Source organism: Chelonus insularis, unplaced genomic scaffold (assembly GCF_013357705.1).
Source record: "Chelonus insularis isolate UGA/USDA-ARS -01 unplaced genomic scaffold, ASM1335770v1 contig_83_pilon, whole genome shotgun sequence".
Classification (NCBI taxonomy): Eukaryota; Metazoa; Arthropoda; class Insecta; order Hymenoptera; family Braconidae; genus Chelonus; species Chelonus insularis.
The window spans coordinates 64,232-86,859 of NW_023276771.1; the positions used below are offsets into that span (position 1 = coordinate 64,232).

General features: G+C 35.0%; 3 protein-coding genes and 1 pseudogene across 8 annotated transcripts; 2 read left to right on the forward strand and 2 right to left on the reverse strand.

The window, feature by feature from the left end:
* The first annotated feature begins 3,047 nt into the window (after positions 1 to 3,047).
* On the forward strand, positions 3,048 to 3,521 carry LOC118071443 (neuromodulin-like). The gene has a single exon (XM_035090610.1). The coding sequence runs from the start codon at positions 3,048 to 3,050 to the stop codon at positions 3,519 to 3,521; it is 474 nt and encodes a 157-aa protein (XP_034946501.1).
* A 7,783-nt stretch (positions 3,522 to 11,304) lies between these two features.
* LOC118071444 (succinate dehydrogenase cytochrome b560 subunit, mitochondrial-like) lies at positions 11,305 to 11,917 on the forward strand. Its single transcript, XM_035090611.1, is given in 4 exon segments — positions 11,305 to 11,521; positions 11,587 to 11,729; positions 11,809 to 11,862; positions 11,864 to 11,917. Coding segments are annotated over 4 exon segments (468 nt in total).
* Positions 11,918 to 12,031: 114 nt separating this feature from the next.
* Positions 12,032 to 13,762, reverse strand: LOC118071433 (replication factor C subunit 3-like; annotated as a pseudogene).
* Positions 13,763 to 17,859: 4,097 nt separating this feature from the next.
* On the reverse strand, positions 17,860 to 22,339 carry LOC118071437 (SWI/SNF-related matrix-associated actin-dependent regulator of chromatin subfamily A containing DEAD/H box 1 homolog). Of its 6 annotated transcripts, XM_035090601.1 has the most exons (11): positions 22,054 to 22,339; positions 21,850 to 21,905; positions 21,573 to 21,642; positions 21,271 to 21,500; positions 20,783 to 20,976; positions 20,474 to 20,667; positions 19,846 to 20,408; positions 18,748 to 19,774; positions 18,438 to 18,650; positions 18,253 to 18,359; positions 17,860 to 18,175 (listed from the first exon to the last, which is right to left on the reverse strand). In XM_035090601.1, exons 4-11 carry the CDS (start codon positions 21,374 to 21,376, stop codon positions 18,045 to 18,047), a joined length of 2,535 nt encoding a protein of 844 aa, XP_034946492.1. In that variant the 5' UTR covers positions 21,377 to 21,500; positions 21,573 to 21,642; positions 21,850 to 21,905; positions 22,054 to 22,339; the 3' UTR covers positions 17,860 to 18,044. The 6 variants fall into 6 exon arrangements, with proteins under 6 accessions (XP_034946492.1, XP_034946496.1, XP_034946495.1 ...); XM_035090605.1 differs by lacking the exon at positions 21,573 to 21,642; XM_035090604.1 differs by lacking the exon at positions 21,573 to 21,642 and having other exon boundaries at positions 22,043 to 22,339.
* Between the last annotated feature and the right edge of the window lie 289 nt (positions 22,340 to 22,628).

Here is a 22,628-nt window from a genome sequence, read left to right on the forward strand (position 1 = left end):
AAAATTTAATGTGTACATATACATCGGAAAATTTATACTCACAGCAAACTAATTTCATTGTAAACAGACTTGACAGATTTCAACCTGTTGTTTATGATTGCAGTATATAATGCCTTCTCAAATGCATATGTAGCATCAACTGATTTAACCTGGACATGATTATGGTCAGTTAACATAAAAAACTGACCATTTACAATCTTCCCTCTACCCGGACAATATGAATTTGTTTTTTCTCTGCAGACAACGTATCTGCAATTCATTAATTTTGAATTCATTTTAATTGAAAAGAATAAAATCATTTTAAAAGAAGTAAGAAAAATATATTATCACTTACTTTGTTGATCCAACTCCTTTCGAATAAACATAGCAATAGCCATTGAATATTTTGTTTTCCAACTTCTCACAAATAGAAATTTTTGGTCCACAAGCTATCACGTAAAAACCTCCACGATGTTTTACAAGCACTGTATACGCACTGTATAATAAATTCTATAAAATTATTTCTCTCGCTAATAAATTGGTAACAGATCAAAATCAAACGGCAGTTAGCAAGGTCACGTGGCGTTAATTCCTAAAACCAAGAAAGATAGCTTCTCATTGGTCAGTAGAAAGGAGGTGGACCTAAAAATTTCACGATATAGATGACATACAGTGTACACCATAAATTAGATTTCTGAACCGTCTTTCTTTCCGATCTATCCATTGTGTTGATCAGTATACTTAGCCTACAACATATCAGCAGTGAATAGATATTTTTGAAACGTATTGTACACATTCAACAATAAGCGTTTCAAACTATCGTTCGTCAGTTGTTTTTCTGAAAAGTGTGTTCGGTAGATCGGCATTATTACGGCAAATTGGTGGACGCGATACATGAAAAAGTAAATAATCAATAAGAAAAATAAGTTTCATAATCATTTTTTCATTATTTTTAAAATGTTATCACGGCGTGAAATCCCTATTAGAAAAATTCACAATGGATATTCATACGTAAGATATCGACAAACGGATAATGCTATGTAAGTATTTCACAATTATTTATTATCTATTAATTTTGTATGTTTGGTTTCATTTCCGTTTTGACTGTATGGGAAACTAGCTAATTCTTCTTATTTTTTTGTCTTTTTAAAAAAAATGTAGGGTAAACACATGAAAAAATGGGCAATTAAGTCCAGGAGATGGACACAAAATTATTATAAATAGATAAAAAAAATGTTTACGTTAAGCATTTCACAGTTTTCAATTAATAAGATCTTCGTTAAAGGATAAAAAATGCATTGAAACATTAAAATGTTTAAAAAATGTGTCCATCTTCAGGATGATGTCCATTTATCGATCTATTTACTCTATTTTACTCTTTGATAATAATCTCATATTATTTCAGATTTTGGCGATGTAGTCTCTATCAAAGAGAGAATTGTCGAGGCCAGTGCAAAGATATAAACAATCATTGTATTCTTATAAAAGAACACAATCATCCTCAGCAAAGCAATTTGAAATTAATCTCGAACTTTCGTCAACAATTACATCAAGCTTGCGTTAGAAGACTAACCAACATCCGAAATATTTACAATGAAATCGCCAGTCTGTCAGTTTTTCTAAAATATCATTAATCAAAATAACGTTTAAAGTTTTAACATGGAATATTCCAGGGGTTCCACGATCTCTATAAACGAGTGAGTGGAACATAGATTGAGCACCTACCGGGCGCGTCTCCAGGTGGCGGATAGGAGCATTGTCCGGGTAGTACCGAGTGGAGGCCTCGGGGGCCGCGAGGCGTACCGAGTGCGAACACGAGGGAAGCCGCTGGCAAGTGCAGCTTGGGTGTGTACACACTTTAAGAGGCACCGTGGACCAACTCCTCAAGTCAAGGTGTAAGCCATCGTGCTGAAGACTGAATGGCACTGGGACACTGTGTCGCAAACGATGCCCTTGGGGTACCAGGCGACCCCCCATTGTAGCTAGCCTTACCTGTGCAAGAGGCTCTGCACAGGTGGACCTTTATTTCCTCATCACTCGTGGGACTCGAATAGATGACTTAGACAACATTCGGAGTAGTGGGGGTCCTATCTCTTCTGACGAAGAAATAGGACTTGGAAAAGCCGAGGCGGGACGAACCAGCGAGGACGGCGACGTGCAAACCGAGCTGCCTTGTAAGGAACGACCTGCTACCGGCAAGGAGGATCAGGGGAAGAAATTCGATAAACCTGATCCACCGTCACGCCCCAATAAGAAAAAGCTTTGCGGGGCAGCGTGGAAGAGGTTGAGGAAGGCTAAGCTGCTGGAACTGGAGAAATCCGGGGCTAGCACAGCCGGAGCGAAGGCTGAGCCAAGTCAGAGGAAACCGGGGGCCCCTGTGGTAACCGGCGGAATCTCTGGAGGCAAGGCAACTTCCTGTGGTACCAGGACTGACCCTAAGGTCGAGACCGGGGCCACTAGCTCCACCAAGTCGGGGTCTTCCACCGAAGCCGTGGGTAACACCAAAAGGCAGAGGTCGGAGGATTGCACCGACGCAAAATGTCGAGCGAAGGAGGCTCGCGTAGCACCTGGGCCTAGCAGCTTTGCTGAAGCGGCTGCGGGAGGCAAGAGGGTGGCCATCGCGCTGGACCTCTATCCTTCTGCGACCCTCAGCAAGCAGCAAGGGGAACTAGTGCTGGCAGGACTTCTTCGGGCCCTGGACGATGCCATCAAAAGTGGCACGGTTCTGGGATTTGAGGGCCACAAACAGAGGGCTTCTGTGGATCAACTGTCCTGATGAACGGGCAGCCACATGGCTCAAGGAGACAGTCCCCTCCATAAAGATCTTGGAAGGAGTAAACCTCGAGGTTTTCGAGAGGGAGAAAGTTCCAAGACTCTCCAGGGTCACCGCGACCCGGTTTCCCGGGCCATCGGTGGATCCGGCGGTGATCTTGAAAAGACTCGAAGGCCAAAACGCCGAACTGCACACCAACCTCTGGCGGGTTTGGAGCACGAAGGCAACGCCAACATTGACTAGCTTAGTCATTGGTGTGGACGACGAGTCATTCAAGCTCTTGAAAGGGTTAGGAATGAGTCCTTACTGCGGCCTAGGCAGAGCTCGATTTTTCGAGGCGCCAAAGGCTGTGGAGGGGAGGCAGGCCAAACCCGGAAAGAGGAAATTACCGGTGGCAGGGACCTCCAAGGCGGTACCCCCTCCGAGAGGAAAGAGGAGGCGTGCGGAAACGCACGCAGCCTCTACCTCGAAGGAGAAGGGAGCACCAGGAGGGCCCACCAACCCCCCACCTCCGAGGGAGCCATCACCGGGGCTTGAGAAAGCGAACTGTGAAGAAGGCAAATCTCGGACCAGTGGACGGGCTACGCCAACTCCTGGGGCACGGGGGAGACCCACGAAGAACCAGGAGTTGGCAAGGGTGGGGAGGGTCCTGTCTCAGATCAGGCTGACCGACATGGTAAAGCCTGGAGCAGAACCTACGGGTAACCCTCCTACGGGAGAGGGCGCAAGAAGGGACGGCGACATGGCTGGCCCTTCTACGCAGGATTAATCTCCCTCCTACGCTCCCGCATCCCAATCCTATTCCCAACACGCGAAATCAAACGGCGCCGAAATCCCTGTGATATCGGGGCTGTTAAAGATTTCGCAGATTAACTTGCATCACTGCTACACGGCCGCGGCACTACATTGTCGAGACCTAGCGGTGAAGCACACAGATGTTTCCCTGATCCAAGAACCTTATTGTAGAGAGGGAGAGGTCTTGAAAGGAGACGCCAAAGGCGGATCCTTTATAAGCGGTAAAGGTGATAGGGACCCTAGGGCATGCGTTTTCGTGAGACGAGAACTAAACCCTGTGGGGCTCAGCCAATACTGCACAAGGGATCTGGCGGCAGTACAGGTGAAAATAGAGCTGGGAGGGGAGCCGATCAAAGTCGTTATCGGCTCAGCATACCTTCCTTATGACTCTGATGAACCACCACCCACTGAGGAGGTCAAACGACTCGTGGAGTACTGCCGAAGGACGAGCTGCGAGCTCATATTAGGATGTGATGCTAACGCTCATCACACCTTTTGGGGCAGCAGCGACACTAACGAAAGAGGGGCTAGCTTGCTGGAATACCTCACTCGGCACGGCCTAGAAGTCCTGAACAGAGGGCACAAACCTACGTTTGTTACCTCGGTCAGGCAGGAGGTCATCGACATAACTGTCGCCACGGCGAAAATCTATGATTTCGTCAGGAAGTGGAGGGTGGACGAAGAGGAAACTCTGTCGGACCACCGGCGCATAAATCTCACTCTGACAGGGGAAGTGGGCAACGTGGAACCGCAACTCCGTAGGACCCAAGAAGCGCTGACTGGGGCCTGTTCAAGCAGAAACTAGAAAGACTCATGGGGGAACCCGGAACGGAAGGGCGTGTAGGGTCTCCGGCCGGCCTCGATGAGGCAGTGCTGGACCTACAAGACGCTATTGCAGGGGCCTATAGTTGCTCATGCCCAGCCAGGGTGATGCAGGAGTGCAGGAGAGTCTCATGGTGGAACAGGAAGCTTGAAAAGGCTCGCAGGGAAACCAGGAGACTCTTCAACAGGGCAAAAAAGCTCAAGACGGATCAGATGTGGACTGAATTTAAAACCTCACGGAGAAGATTCAGGTCTATGATCAAGTCAGTAAGGAGGCAAGCCTGGAGAAGCTTTTGCGAGAGACTGGAGGCCCTACCTGAGGTAGCCAGAATCCGCAAGCTGATTACCCCCGGCAGGAACGTGGCGCTCCGAGGCCTAGAATCTCCGGAGGGAGAGATGGTCGACGACCATCAAGGAATACTGGAGCTCCTCATTAAAACGCATTTTCCGGGATCGACCCCGGTGCAAGAAACCACAAGCGAGGCTGATAGACCAGGCGGGCTCGTAAGGGCCAACTGGGAAACCGCCAGGCGGGTGGTGACCTACGATCGGGTAAAATGGGCAGTCGGTACCTTTGATCGCTACAAGAGTCCAGGCACGGACGGAATCTATCCGGTTCTGCTGCAAATAGGCGGGGAGCGACTATGGCGCAGACTGGTACATATTTACTGATCTTGCCTTGCCATGGGTTACATACCTAAGGCTTGGCGGACGGTCAGGGTGGTATTCATACCCAAAATGGGGAAGGACCGCTATGACCAAGCAAAGGCCTACAGGTCCATAAGTCTAACCTCCTTCGTCCTAAAAACGCTGGAGCGGCTTGTGGACTGTTACCTTAAAGAGAGCGCATTGTGCACCAGGCCCTTGTGCTCAGCACAACACGCCTACCAAAGTGGCAAGTCTGTAGAGACTGCCCTCCACGACCTCGTAGGAGGCCTGGAGAGAGCCCTGGAGACAGGCAGGTCGGCAATTGGGGTCTTTTTAGACATCGAAGGGGCGTTTGATAACACACCCTTCAAAACTATGGGTGAGGCAGTTCAGAACTTCGGAGCAGACGTCACGCTTGCACGTTGGATCATGAACTTGCTCGCCGGTAGAACGGCCATCGTCTATTTAGGAGGTACAGAGGTTCGAGCTGCAGGGGCCAGGGGCTGCCCGCAGGGAGGTGTCCTATCTCCCCTGCTGTGGACCCTGGTGGTGGACGAACTTCTTACGAACCTGAAAAAGGCGGGCTCCAGCGTTCAAGGCTACGCTGATGACGTGGCCATCACGGTCACAGGCGACGATTTGGGTAGTCTGTCGCTGAGAATGCAGACGGCCCTCAACATCGTTGAGAGATGGTGCCAGGTTCGGGGGCTCAGGGTCAACCCGAGCAAAACTGAACTGGTTCTGTTCACAAGAGGAAGGAGGACTGAGTTCAGGCCTCCCTCCATCTTCAGCAAACAGCTGAAATGTTCGGAAACAGTGTGCTACCTTGGAGTAACCTTAGATAGGAAGCTCCACTGGAGGGCACATGTGGACAAACAGGTCAAGAAGGCCACGGCTACCTTCTGGACCTGCAGAAGAATGTTCAGCGCCACATGGGGACTGAAGCCGAAAACAATAAAATGGCTGTACACAGCTGTGGTCATTCCCCAACTAGCCTACGTCTCCATAGTATGGTGGACCTTCGTCAGGAGGGACATCTGCAGGAGGCATTTGAATGAAGTCTAGAACAGCATTGCTGGGTATAACGGGAGCGTTGAGGACGACCCCGACCCTGGCCATGGGCTATCTACTGAGCATCCCTCCGCCGGAACTGATGGTGGAGGTGCTAGCGAAGAGGGCGGCCATCCGCTTGAGGAGCCATAGACAGTGGACGAGCTTTCGAGCAGGGCATGCGGCGATCCTTGGCCCGGAGGACCCTACGGGACTCAGTGGCAAAAAGGTCGATCGCTGCCCCAGGAAGCTAGAATTCTCACCCGGATACGAAGTCATCTTCATGGACAGACGGACCTGGCTGGAGGAAGGCGAGGAATCGCTTACTCCCAAGGGGCCTGTCTGGTACGTAGATGGGGCGAAGTTTAAGGGGGGAGAGGCCGGAGCCGGAATCTGGTGCGGGGGACCACGGGTGGAGGAATCCTACACCCTGGGCCAGGACGCTTCCGTGTTCCAGGCAGAGGTGTACGCAATCCTGTTATGCGCTATGCATATCACCAAAAGAGATTGCACTGGGCAGCATATCTATATCTGCAGTGACAGCTATGCTGCCTTAACGGCTCTTTCGCAAGTGGCTACCTGTTCAAAACTCGTAGACCACTGCAGAAGGGTACTAAAACAAGCGGCATGCTGCAACAAACTGAAGCTGCTAAAGGTACCAAGTCACTGCGGTATACGCGGCAAACCCCGAAGCTGACAGGCTGGCCCGTATTGGCGCCAGCGCGGAGGTGACAGGGGCCCAGTGGAGATAAACGCTCCCGGGGAACTTGTAAAGGCGCTGGGGGACAAGTGGCTGCACAAAAGATTCACCAGCTACTGGGCGGAGACCTCGGGGATGCGGCACACCAGAGCGTTCATCAGGAAACCCACAACTCAAGTAAGTAGGGACCTGATCGAACTGGATAAAAGAAGGCTAAGAGTGGCCGTGGGCACCGTCACAGGGCACTGGCTAATTCGACGCCATATGAAGATGCTGGGACGCGGAGAGGAATCCGCGAGCCGGTGGTGTGTGGTGAGGAAGAAGAGACGCCTCTCCACATGATAAGGGAATGCTCGGGGCTAAGGGAACCCAGGCAGCGCCTGTTAGGGAACCTTGGGACCGACGCACCCATTCTCGAGACGGTCGGGACGGACAGGCTTCTGCAGTTTTGCTACGAGGCCGGGCTATACCAACCCACCTAAGACCGCCTTTACCATAAGTTTGGACCCAGTACAATGGCCCCGTGGCTAAGTGCAGGGGAGACGGGGCAGGACTAAAGGGGGACATGAAATATTTATACTTATTTAGGCTAATTAAGTATCATAAATAAAGCAGCAATTTAGCTAAAACGTTGAAATGAGAGTTGCATTATTTAATTAATTTGTTTTTTAATAACTTTAGAGTTGTTAGATTTATAAAAAAAATAAAGGATCAAATGGTAACGAAATCATTAAAACATCATTTTTTAAATTTTCAAAAAAACTTGTTCAAAGTTTTAGTTAACTGCTATCTTTAATTATTTTTTAACACAAATTTGATTTTTGATATGTTTTTAAGGAATCGAAAAGCATCAGCATTAGTACCATTCCATAAAATATAATCGTCTATGATCTCAATGGCGACAAGAGAGAATTCTAGCTCAACCACCATCATTACTCATATTTCGCGCCATTGTGCAAAGACAGCGTTACAGTAAATTATTTATGCATAATAGAGGGAACATTATGGTGGAATTTTTAAGCTCGTTCCGATCATATCAACATAAAATTGCTGTTGTGTTCACTGATGCTGGCGTACTCCACAAACTACGCAATATCAGGACTAATCTCTATGTGGACATGACTCAAAAATTGATTCCTACGAATATGGATCTTTCCAAACTTGTTGCATGGACTATTTCATTCAGAAATCACGTAAGTTCTTACCAGCAATGGTTAATCTTCGAAGAAAGGTGATATATCTTATTTAAAATTAATGAATTTTTAATTTACAGAGCTTCCAAATAGGTTGGAATCTGATTTAAAAAACCCATAATGTATCATACCAAGAAATTACTACAGATATTTCAGAAAAATTTTTCACAAATAATATAACCATTGATCGAGTATTTATAATTTTGATAAAAAATTGTACAATGAATTGTCTACAAATTTCCCGAGGCTCAAATTCGAGGACTATTTATTTCTTATTGTATGGTATGTATATCACTCTCAAATAATTCAATCTTTCTTAAAATGTAATAAACGTTTTCTTTTTCGTTTATTCTTAGATTAACAATAATAAGGTTATCATTTTTATGTGCAGATATTACTGGATTATGCCAACAATATTCAAGGAATAAATGTAACAAATCCTCATCATTTAATTATATTGAAAAAGTTCATAGGCTTGAGCTTATTACCTGCAAATTAGATAAATCGTGTATTATCGATTTGTACAGTTCTATACCTGAGGTCATACTGAATAATGGATTTCTAGATTTCGTGAAATACTATTATTCCAATTGGATCAGTTCTGTTGGAGTAAACAACATTTCTTTTTATCAAGAGATTGAGGCTTTCTCGAACATCGCCCATAAACATTGGAAGAAAATAACTGCGAATTGTATGAATCACCTGATATTTGGAAGTTCTGTGGAATGATTGTTAAATGGATGCAATCAACTCATCGAGATCTTGATCGTACAGAAAGAGGAGAAAACAGATATATATCTGCACCATCTTTAACCTGTTGTCCTAAATCAACTGATTTAAGAGAATTATGGAGAAGACTTGATAACAATTTAATAGATACAAACACATTTTAGCAGTTGCATCAAATTTGATCGATTCAATTGTACAAGATATATGATTCAATGGGTTAACACTTTATTCAGACTTCTCTTTAGTAAAATTAGTAGATTTAAATGAAAATCCTCCAGAGATATCTTATAATGAAATAATGTGTTTAACGAAATATATTAGAAAATCTCCCAAGACAAAATGAGATCAGACATGGTAAGATTTTTATTACATTATATAATAATTTTACAATAGTAAAAAATACAAGTCAGTTATGAGTGTTTTTCATGATTTCTCCAAATATACACTTTTTTCACAGGCTTAAACGCTTCATCATTGACTACACTACTATTTCTTGCTCAATACTGTCATTCTTCTTACTCCTTCAATACTTTGACGTTGCTTTTTCTTCTAAATCCTGGTATTTACTTTCGTTACAAATTTAGAAGGTTCTATATTAGTTTTCACTGATATTGGCATGACTTTTGATGACGAAAAGGATATATGTTTAAAGAAAATAATTTGGTTTTAATTCAATGAATATTTTTCTTATAGAAAATCAAGAAAACAACGAATGCGTTGCAAGCTCATCGAACAGAATTGAATACATAATGCAACCTTATGGACATAAAGTTTATTGTTGGAATTGCCTGGAGATACTGGAGGCTTTGGCAGAACTAGATGAGCAAGCATTAGTGTGTCCTATCTGTAGAGCTGTTCCACAACACATTGATCGACTTAATTAATTCTATAATTTGTTTTTCTAAATAAAAAGTGTCATTTTGAACATGAGAATTATAAACATGTTTTGAAATTCTCAATTTGTGGAGAAGTACTCCAAAGAATTTGTTTTTTTAGTTGGTCTACTTTTGGAATTTTTAAGACAAAAATTTATTTTTCTCACTTATCAGTTTATTATTTAAAAAATTTAAAGGTTTAGTAATTTTTCTTTTAAGTTTCTTAAAGTTCTTATTAATTTCTTTGATTTTAAAAACGTTCTAGAAATTTGACATTAAAGAACTATTTTTATTGTTAATTAAAATGGTAATGTCTTTAAACAATATTCTTACAAATTAGTTAAAATTAATAATTAACATGTATTAAGTGGATTAAAAATAAAATATTTAATTCTAATAATATTTTCTAGATTGTTAAGATGTTTTCTTCTTTTAAAATTCAACCCAAACGTCTTAAATTTATTTTTGTAATTATTTAAGTAATAAAATAGAAAATTTGCTATGTAATATGTTTAAAATAATTTGTAGTTTTTTATGTTGGTATTTGACTTACCTTACGAAATCTAGTTTACCGGCAGTAGATGTTGAAAGGAGCGCTAGTGTATGCCATGTAGACAAAATGAATCATTTTCATGTAAAAAAATTAATTTAACTACATTTATTCAAGATATATTTTTTTAATTTATCAAATTACAATCATTATTTATCGTAACAATTGGACAAAATGAAATTTTTTACTTTCACTACTTTTTATCGAATGTCGAGTGTAGAAGAAAAACTCTTTCATAATAGTTAGTGTATATTTTAAACGCTAGGGTATTTCATTTTTGTTAACAATGATGCCGTAGACATTTCTGGGCATTCGGGACACTCTATGGCACCCGTCTGAATTCCATATATACTATACACTATTCCATATACTATAGTACCTCTTTGTCCAGTTCGACTATAACCAAAAAAGACACTTATTCCCACTCATGTAAATGTTGTGTTAACAAGGCAAAGTAGGAACAGTCTCGTTTGGTATCTTTTTGGTTAGTTCAATTTTATTAGCTTAATACATAGTTAGATCCAATCTTTAATTTTTTTTTCATGTAATAAATTTTTTAACAATTCTTTTTGTATTCCAATTCTAGATATTCAATATATTAAAAAATAAAAATTATAATACACACGTATGCAAAAATGGCTTGTGTTATTCAAGGTAAAATGTCATTATTTATATTTATACATGATTCTACATAATAATTTAAAAAAATATTCATTTGCGTTTTTCAGATTATTATGGCAAAGAAATATAATATCTTTAGGACATAAAAACTTCTTAATTTATGGTAAGATTCTTGTATACATAATGTTATATCCATATTTTATTGATAGAGAATTTTATAAAAAGGTATTTTCTACTACTTCAAATATTATTATATTTCATTAATAATAGCCATGTAGTATTTTTTTATCGGCTTATTTTAAATCATATAACAAGATATTTTTTATTAAAATTATTTTTAAAAAAACTGTATTAGTTAACAATGTTTTGATTCGTTTAATTTAAATTGAACATAAGAACACTTCATTATAAAATTCATGATAAAATTGAAAATTGGTTATTCAATCAATTATAATTCACTCAAGTAGAATTTAATATTATGTACAATAAGTTTAGAACATTTATTTGAGTAAATAGAATGATAAATAAACTCATTAAAAGTAATGTAACAATTTTAATTGTTCGTATTAATGACTTTTATTGACAGTGCTCCAAGAATTTCTTCAACTCTACTACGAGGAGTTACAACACCAGTATGTGAAACTCATGCAGAAAAAAATGAAAGATTAAAACGGCCAATGTCACCACATTTGACCATTTATAAACCTCAGTTAACTAGTGTGCTTTCTATTACCCATCGAGGTACTGGAATGGCTTTAGCATTTTATGCCATTGGAGCTGGATTAAGTAAGAATAACATTTTTTCTTATTTAATTTGAAAATACATTGTGATAAAATCAAATAATTTTCAGCTGAACTTTTTGTTCCGGGAGGAGTAAATCTTTTTATTGATTCATTTCATGCACTTTGCTTGCCCGTACCCATAGTATTTTTAACAAAATTTGCTATCGCATGGCCAGCGATGTATCATTTTTTTAATGGAATTAGACATTTGGTAAGTTATGATGATCTATTTAGAATATTTTAATCGGTTAAATTACATATTAATATTAATATAAATTACAATATAACAGGCTTGGGACATAGGTATATTTTTATCTATGAACCATGTATATAAAACAGGATGGGACGATGTTAGGAACTTCAGTTGTCACAGCACTAATAATATCAGCAATATTTTAAATGATTCATTATCATTATAATTAGATAATACTATCATTAATTAAATTTATTTATAGAAAATAGAAATTACTCAAGATTGTTATGAATATGGAAATACAAATAAATAGCACAATTATATTAAATTTTTATTGATAATACCAAAAATTCTTTTATATTTACTTATTCAAAATCATCCATAGTCATATTCATGAATTTTTCATAAATGGCCATAAATTTTGCGACAAATGCTTCAAGATGAAATATGCTTTCGAACCACGACACATTCTGTACTCGTATTCAGCAGCAATTGAAACTATTTCAGACTTTAGTTGTAAATCACCAATTTCTTATACATTCCTGAGAAGTCCTTTAAATATTAAATCACATGGAATAGCATGAGTTAATAACTCATACAGCCTACTCCGAATGTCTAAAAGTTTTTTTGGAGTTTGCTCTGCCACCATTAATGCAGCAGTTTTAGTGATAATACTTGCCAGTCCGGTTGGGTTATTTGTTGATCTACAGTAAATGGATATCTAGGAATAAAAAATTCAAATTAATAATAAAATATTTTAGTATTTGATTTTTTAAGCTGATTAATTGATCATGTAAAAATGACATATAAAATAATGAGAATGAACTTGAATTCATCATGAAGATAAAGATAAAAAAATTATTTGATTTTTGATAGATCAAATTTTAGATTACAATCTAATAATTATTAAAAATTATTATGTGGAGTCCAACTTACGATTCGACTTTACATGTTTCAAAACATTAGTATAGCTCGTCGTAAATTCCGTCCACTGGCTTCTGCTATTTTTTGTGCAAATTCATTGGTAAATTCAAATTTTCTTTTTTCGCTATAGAAATAAGTATTGATTTTGTTTCATCGATTGAAGGTGCGGGTACACGGATTTCTAGACAACGTGATCTAATTGCTGGTAACACTCTAGATATTGAATTAGCACATAAAATTAATCGGCAAGTTGTTATATATTTTTCCATAGTTCGTCGGAGCGCATGTTGAGCATCTTTCGTTAAGTGATCGACATTTGTCAAAAGAATAACTAAAATAAAATTGTATTGTAAGTTTTGATAGTATAATTTTATTATGCTGGATGATAATAAAAAAACGAAATTTATTCTAAAAAATATTATAATTTCTAAAATATTGATTGATTTATATTAATCAATATATTACATTACCTTTGAAATCGCGTTGACCATTAATGTCAATTTGATGGGTCTGAGCTGTGGTTTTTACCAAGTCCATAATAACACTTCTATCGTAAATTCCAACATCACTAGGATTTATTTCAATGTGATAATTACTACTAGTTGTCATTAATTCAAGTTTTTTCTTTGATGGCGTCTAAAAATATATTTTATTAGATTAGATACATAAAAGTATCCTTAATATAGTAAATATCGATAAATGTGCTACCTCAAATTGCATCGATTCCATCCGAAGTCTTGTCAACGCCAGGACCATAAAGTTCGCGTATAATAGCCATGACTCGAGTTTTCTTTCCAGCACCAGGTGGTCCATGAACTAGCAAATGAGGAAAATCACTTTTTTGGATCTGTTATGAATGTAAATTTAATAACAATAAATATTTATTCAACCTGTAATCATATATTTCATTTACACCGGTGACAGTCATTTGAACAAAACTAAACCAGTTTATAATTATTAATTGCAATTAATAATGTTGATGAAAATATCGATTACCATATTTTTTAACTGTTCTGCTTGATTAACATGATAGTCCAGTTTTCCTAGAGATATCGGACGGTATTTATCAACCCATAAACTCATTTTCAAAAAATGAAATAAATGAAAAATATATTAGTAAATAAAAGAAGTAATACTTAATGTTAGTACAGAACTTAAAAATCTACTTTTGAAATATATACATCATTTAACACAAGAGATAAATAAAATTAAAGATAAATTGTAAGAGGTTCAGTATCAAAAAAATATTGTCTATTCCACATAACCATTTAAGATTTGTAGTATGGTTTGGATGGAGCAACTTTACGTCTCCCTCCAATTTTGTAATTTGTCGATGATAATGAGTATGCGCATTGATGGTTTCACAAAGCACTCAAAAAAAATCTAAATGATGTTACGGGCACTGAAAAGCCTTTGCTAATAGTTCATTCATATTTTTACCAATATAAAAGTGAAAACGAGGGGTGCCATAGGGTAGTAGGAAAGAGCAGAAGGCCGACCATATTAAAAGTTTCAAAAATAAAAATCCCTTCATAGTATCAAGTCCACTGTATTTTATTATTATTATAAGTAAAACTATAATTAAAAGGAAAATTGATAAAAATAACTAAACTCGTTTTAATTACATAATAAATAATAATTAAATAATTTAATATACAATTATAAAACTACCAAAATTATTTATAACTTTTACAAAGAGCCCAATCAAAATTGTAGAACAAGAACAATATCCCCAAGCGACATTTGGCCCCCACACTATAGTAACTGCATTTAAATTGAAAAATTACCGACGGTTGATATTAAAAATTGATTGTTGGTAAAGTAAATTACCAGCTGAAGTCAGAGAGGCGACTGATTCCCCCTATCTAAATACATGGGATCGGGATATTTCTAATTTCTTTGCCAATTTACTATTATTTCTATAAAATTAGGTACCAAATTACAGATGAATTAATGCCGGACTGACGTAAACAATAATTTTTTGTATGTACACTGACAGAAAAAAATGTGATAGCTAGAAAGTATACTAGCGGCAAACACAAAATATACTCAATTTGAGTATAATATTATTTTTGATGCAAGTACGAAATTTTTTCGTGCAATATAAATTATGTCCCCAGTTAAAAGTATAGTAAAAAGTTTCGGAAGCGGTACAAAGTCCTGGATCAGTTAACTTCGTTTTAAATGATAAAAAAAATATGATTCATCGATAACCACTCATAACTACAGCGGTGAAGAGTATATTCAAGTTTATGACAAGAAGTACGTATTAGTAGCTTTCTACTTGATGTTTTGTGAGCAATATTTTGTCTTATCTCAAGTAGGTAGATAATAAAAGAAGATTACAAAGTTTACTTCAGTTGATAATATAGTTTCTTACACTGAGGATCTTCCTTACTTACCACAAGTGTATTTTATACGGAGATCCCGTATAAAGCGTACTTATGCTAGTATAATGCTGTTTTACACTTCAAAACCATGTTCTCACATTATGAATCCTTTTTTATTAATAAGAAATACTTGTTACTTGATTCAAGTATGTCAATTCTTCACTGCAAGTATATTATATACTTAAATTAAGTATACGAAGTACTCATGCTAAAATTTTTTCTTATTAAATTTAAAAATTTCAAAATATAAATAATCATATTAATAATAAAAAAGTTACTGTTATACCCATTGATGAAAAGTAATCTTATAATAATTACAACAATTACTGTTGTACTTTTAAATACGTGGAGCTGCTACACTTACACTGGGCAGCAGCTCGAGATATTGAAATATGCAACAATATTTGTTGCACTTATGAAAAAATTATGATTATCTCTATGAATTAATGATTATAATAATATTATAATAATTACAACAATTACTGTTGTACTTTTAAATACGTGGAGCTGCTACACTTACACTGGGCCTGTTAAAAGTCTAACTCGTATATAGCGCTCAGAGATAAATTATTGATTATAGAATCTTTAATAATAATTAATAATTAATTGCGCTCTGAGCGCTATATTACGAGTTAGACTTTTAACAGGCCCAGTGTAAGTGTAGCAGCTCCACGTATTTAAAAGTACAACAGTAATGTGTTGTAATTATTATAATTATTATTATAATCATTATCATAGAGATAATCATAGTTTTTTCATAAGTGCAACAAATATTGTTGCATATTTCATATCTCGAGCTGCTGCCCAGTGTAAGTGTAGCAGCTCCACGTATTTAAAAGTACAACAGTAATTGTTGTAATTATTATAAGATTACTTTTCATCAATGGGTATAACAGTAACTTTTTTATTATTAATATGATTATTTATATTTTGAAATTTTTAAATTAATAAGAAAAAAATTTTAGCATGAGTACTTCGTATACTTAATTTAAGTATATAATATACTTGCAGTGAAGAATTGACATACTTGAATCAAGTAACAAGTATTTTCTTATTAATAAAAAAGGATTCATAATGTGAGAACATGGTTTTTTGAAGTGTAAAACAGCATTATACTTAGCATAAGTACGCTTTATACGGGATCTCCGTATAAAATACACTTGTGGTAAGTAAGGAAGATCCTCAGTGTAAGGAAAACTATATTATCAACTGAAGGAAACTTTGTAATCTTCTTTTATTATCTACCTACTTGAGATATACAAATACATTGGCTCACATTATACTGATTCCAAGTAGAAAGACTACTTAAAGACAAGTACTTTATTTTCATAAAACTTGTATACTTATTACTTCTTCAACCGCTTGTAGTCTACTCAGGAGTGGGTATATTCTGTATTTAGACTCAGTATTTTTTTATTCATTTTAAAACGAAGTTTTACTGATTCCAGGTACTTTCTTTACCTGCCTTCCGAAACTTTTTACCTATCACTTTTATACTGGGGACAAGGAAATTCTATAATTCGCCACCGGAAAAAATTTCTGTCAGTGAATCGACTCATTTTTGATATTAAGAATTGAATTATTTAATAAATATGAGTTATTCAAAATATTTTGACGGGTCCACTCGATTCTTAAAAGTGTAATTTAGGAATAGCTCGGTGCATTTGTATTGATGACATTTAGTTGCATGATAATTATACAATTACTAAAAAGTGCGGCGATTCCCTCATAGCGCGACCAACGAAGGGTTAAAGAAACGAATAGAGGATAAAGAAGAGTTATTAATTTGCGTTAAAGAGAACTTTTAGTTTTTATTATTTATTTCACATATTATAATCATGCAACGGATTTTATTGAATTAATATAATTGATTGCTTAAGGTATTTCGATCGATATTAGTTTTCTTAAGGTTTTTTTTATTACATTAGAATGAAAAATTATTAGAAAATAAAGTTTATTTTCATAAAAAAATCAATTCATCATTTAGAACTCGAGTTAGTCGAAATCAAAGTTCACTCTTCTCTCCATTTAAATCGATGATAATTGACTACAAGATTAGGTTTTTTAACTTTCATTCAAAAACGGTTCTTTAAATTTTCATAAAAAAATTATATGTATATACTGTAAATGCTTTTATACCAAATATTTTGTCAAAAAAGAAAAATTAAGTTTTATCGTACCATTCCTAAAAGAATAAGTTATTGTTAATAATTTTAGTCTAAACTCTCCTATAAAATAGGCATTAACCTTCTTTTTTGAATCTTTTTGTGTTTTTCAAAATAATCGAAGACAAAATAATTAATATGGAGAAAGCTAGTATGTATATTCTATAAAAAAATTAATTTAATTCCGGGCCCAGGGTCTTTCTTTTTTTGATACGGCCCAGAGCGAGCGAAATACCTTACCTTAAATTTATATTTCTTAGTAAAAATTACATGGAATTTTTCAAATTTGAATCGATGAAATTTGTTAATTTATACATGCACGTATAATAATTGTTTTTCATGGAATAAATATTTGTTTGTTATTTTTAAAATGTATGTTAATCTTTTGTATATTTTTCCTCAAAATAAAACTTTCGTCTATTTCAGGGAAGTTTAGTAATGAATAGTTTTTTTAGACAATGCTAATTATTTGAAAATGATTTTTATTGTGAAAGAAATGTTCACAATTTATACAAATGTACAATAAATTATGGAATGCAATTTTTAATGAGTAATTCGATAAATACGTTACTGTGAATTTGATATTACATTTACTTGATGTATAAAAACCTAAAAGTGTTAAAAAATTGATAAATTTTACTGGAGTGTTATTGATCGTATATCACGTTATATCTCACAAACAAGTTTATTGTAATTATTAAATTGTCGATGACTATTTTTAAATTTATCCCAAGTTAACATATAATCCAATTCATAAAAATAGTGTTTCACACATTAAGATAATTACTTTTCCCACTAGTGAGCTAGCCACATATGTATTATTGAAAATTTGTAAAAAATGTAAAATTGAAAATTTATCCATGAAAACCATTAACTGATATATTTGGACTTTTTGTTGGTGACAATGATTGTGATTTGTTGAGATCAATTCCTAAAGTCATTTTGAGCAATCTTAAAACACTCTTTTTATCAGTATTTTCTGTTTCTGTAAGTAAGATAATTTTTATTTTAAAATGCGGTTTTGATTTTAAAAAATTGATTATAATACAACTTGTTTTTTACCTTCGTTACCAGTAACTTGTGCTTCTAAATTTAGTTTTTCTTGTGTAATCTGATACATTTCTTCTTCAATCGTACCTTCTCCTAATAATCGAACTATGCTTACTGGTCTGTAGATGAAATGTGAAAATAATTATTTCAATTTGATAATAAGTTATAAGTAAACATGATATAGAAGCAAAACTAACTGAGTTTGGCCAACACGATGACAACGATCTTCAGCTTGCTTGTCATTGTATGGATTAAAATCAATATCATGAATAATTACAGTATCTGCTGCTGTAAGATTAATACCGAGACCACCAGCTTTAGTTGATAAAAGAAAGATAAATATCGATGAATCTTGTGTAAATTCGTCAATCAAAGCTTGCCTTTCTATCACTGGTGTTTGACCATCCAATCTGAAAATAAGTTAAATTTATTCTTATTTCCGGTATTGTATTTATAATTTTAATATCTATAAATTTAGTTGGAACAGAAAAGTATTCGAATATAAACCTATAAAATGTGTAGCCTCTAATTGTCAAGTATTCCTCTAGGATATCTAACATCATTGTAAATTGACTAAAAATTAAGACCCTATGTTCATCTTCTTTCAGCTGAGGTAATAGTTCATCAAGAGTTTTTAACTTTCCAGATATAGGAATTAATTCTTGAGGTAATCCTTGACCAGCAAGACACTTGTGAACTCTAGTCAACTGATTTAATTGATAATCAGAAAGTAAAACAAGTTCTTCAAAAATATACTGAGAATTTTTCTGCTTATAAGATGGATCTTTTGATAATTTTTTAGCCATTGCATGAACTTTTTCTTCATCATAATAATCTCTCATAAGTAATGGATGGTTAGCAAGCTTTCTCAATTTCATCATCATGGAAACTCCCGAATCTTCACTATAATTTGCTTCTGAGAATTGTACCATCAATTGTTTATACATTTCTCGTTGTTTTTTCACTAAACTACATTTTATTATCTTCTCAGTCTTGATCGGTAAGTCTTTTAATACTTGAGATTTTAATCGACGTAGAAAAAAAGGTTTCATGATTAATTTAGCATTTTTTACTTGCTCTTGTTCAAAAAGAGGCTTATCTCGATTATCTCCAGCAAGTTTTGGAGTCTTAGAAAACAGGCTCTTCAAATCATTTTGTTTTCCTGCAAACAACGACGGCATAACAAAAATTAGAAGAGACATAAGTTCCAGAAGATTGTTTTGTAAAGGAGTTCCAGTAAGAAGGATTCGATGCTTGGCATTAATCCTCACAAGATTTGTGTATCGAACAGTACCCATATTCTTTAGCATATGAGCTTCATCGAAAATAACATACGTAATTGGCATAATTCTGAATAATTTACGTTCTTCGGGAGTACTGCTAACAAGATTATAGGTTGTTAAAATTACATCAACATCGTCGAGATCACCGTTGCGCCAACCCATTCGTATGTCTTTCCTTTCTTCTTGAGAACCGTAATACTGAACTGCCTTCAAATTTGGTGACCAACGTTCTAATTCATTACTCCAATTTTCTGTAAAGAGAAAAGTTTTATGATAAATAATTTTAGTATTAAGAGAAAATATTTTTAATGTAAAAATTTACCTATCGTAGAGCTAGGAACAACAATTAAATGAGGACCATCATTCTCTCCAATTAATTGAGCTTCTTTTAAATATGTTAAAAAAGCAATAACTTGAACAGTTTTTCCTAAACCCATTTCATCAGCAAGAATTCCATTAACATTTTGAGAATGCATCACAGCTAGCCAATTAAGGCCAACCATTTGATAAGGAGCTAATTTTAAGCCAGAAGCCAAAGCTTTTGGCTGTTCTTTTATCATAGAAGCACCAGCAGCTACAGCTTTTTCCATATTTGCCGAAAGCCTGAGACATTTTTTCATCAAACTATCGACTGCTGATCGAGTAGCTAATAAAACTTGTGCTGAATTAAGTAATTCTGTATCCAGATACTTTGTATGTTGAAATTTTTCTATTAAATCACGCCAGTCTTCGAATGGTCTTGAATCAATGATTGCTTGAGCTTTTTTTTGAGAGCATTGACTCATAAGTAGTAATTCTGACATCATTGCAGTTTGCATGAAATTTAATACTGCTTTTTTATCACCTGTTAATTCATTCGATATCTCTACATCAGAATCTTCATCACTAAAATGAACACATATTATATAAATTAAAACATTACATTGACAGAAAAATCAATTGTATATTACCTATCAAAAACTTTATTTTTATAAGTAGCTTCATCAGAGTCAGCATCACCATCATCATCATCATCATAATCTTTTCTAGGCTTTTTGTTTTTTGATTTGTGAGAACTTTTTAATGGTCTCTTTTTATTATTTTGTAACTTGTTTTTTGCTAGATCCAAATCCCAATTGGTGTTGTTTAATATTTCTTGAATTTTCTATAAAATATTAACAATAATATTGTAACTATTTCTTTCAATAAATATTTATTCTTTTAAAAAAACATTTTTATGTAAATATATATATATATATATATATATATTAAACTATTACATCTGTGTCATGATTTGGATGTAATTTAATCAGGTACTGCAATTTTCTATCCTTCTCTTTGGTTTCATCTCCATCTGAGTCGGATGTTTTCAACTTGATGGGTGATCCTACATCGCTATCACTGTCTTCAATGCGATTTACTACTTTTCTACGGATTTGAGTATCTGAGCCTACTAGATTACTATCGTCATCAGCTGAAAACAAATAATTTTTTCTTAATTTCATTGAACATTTTTTAAATTTTCTATTCGTAAGGATAATATTTTTGATGAATAAAATAATATTCAAATTTTTATATATTTTATATTTTTAAAAGTCAACGACTTATTAAAATAGGGTTACAAACGTGAATAATGATTTAGAATAATGACTTTGTTCACCAAACATTTGAATAAGGCCAAAAATAGCAATTCTAAAGGAAAGAATAATAATTATATTTCAAATGTAGAGAAAAAGAAAAAATTTTAAATGAAATAAAAAAAACTTACACATTTTGAGTTTTTCAATTGGTTTTTTCTGAAATCGAAATCTTCGTAAATTATTTGAAAGATTTGGACTCAATGTGTCCTGTTTATCCAAATTCGAATCGGACATTGCATTAATACACTTGTTCACAATAAGATCGACGCTTGTACATACACATTTTTATATATTTATTATAATGTAAGTACTAGATGTTTCGAAAAATCAGTCTTCTGAGGATTCTCTATTGTACTGGCTGTAAAACATTATAAGAGTGAAGGTTAGAAGCAGGTAGAAAACGAACGAATAAATATATGTATACATATACCACAGAACGGTAAGGTCGAAACTACAATGCAGTAAGAAAAACGTTGGTTTCTTGAAAAATTTTTCATCCCCTATATGAAAAAGCAATACACTGAGTAAGCAATTATGCTAAAAAATATTTTTCACAGAAATGATTTTATAAAATTTATTGTGAATTTTGAATATTTTACGTTATTAATTATTTTGCAATGATTAAAAACCATGTATATGTACTTTATCAGCCATTTGAAAATGAATGTTAGTGTAAAACATTCTCTTCAATTTTATGTTACGCTTACCGGAAATGTCCTAATCCTGAAGAAAATGACAGTACTTGGGATGTTGCAAAAAATAACTTGAAATCAAAAATTTGAAATTTACTAAATATATTCTTTTTTTTATTTCTCAAAATAAATAAAAACTAAAGTCACCAAGGTTTTAAAATAAATATTTAAGTTTAAAATTGAACATGTAAATTATTATTATTATTACTTGATCCCAACCATTCAATCTAGTATTTCCGCTATCTATACCGCCATTAGAACGTTTAAAATCTGGCAACGTTTACTACAAAGTATAGAATTAAACGGCGTCATAACAATCAGTACACTCGGCTTCATTAATGCCTGGTGTATCCTTGGAGAACAATTACCGACCGCAAGTATGATTTTTATTTACATTGAGTTTCGAATCTAGAATTTTTTAAGCTTTGGCTAAACTCAAAAAGCTATAAAATTTGTGATTACATTCCAAATATGATGCTTTAGTATGAAAAATAATTTTTTTTATTATTAGAACGGTTGAAAAGTCTGCCGTAAATAATAATAATCAATGAAAATTTCTTAAGAAATTAATAAATTATAAATTTCTATTATCATGTTTGCACGGCCATCTTAATACCGAGACATGCAAGATAAATAACTAACTACTCACTTTTTAACGAATTTCTGTTAATTGTTGTTGATTACGACATAACTTTGTACCCTACTAATACGAAAAAGAAATTTTTTACATACTAAAACATAATATTTTTAATGTTATCTTAATTTTTATACTTTTTTCAGTTTAGCCGAAGTTA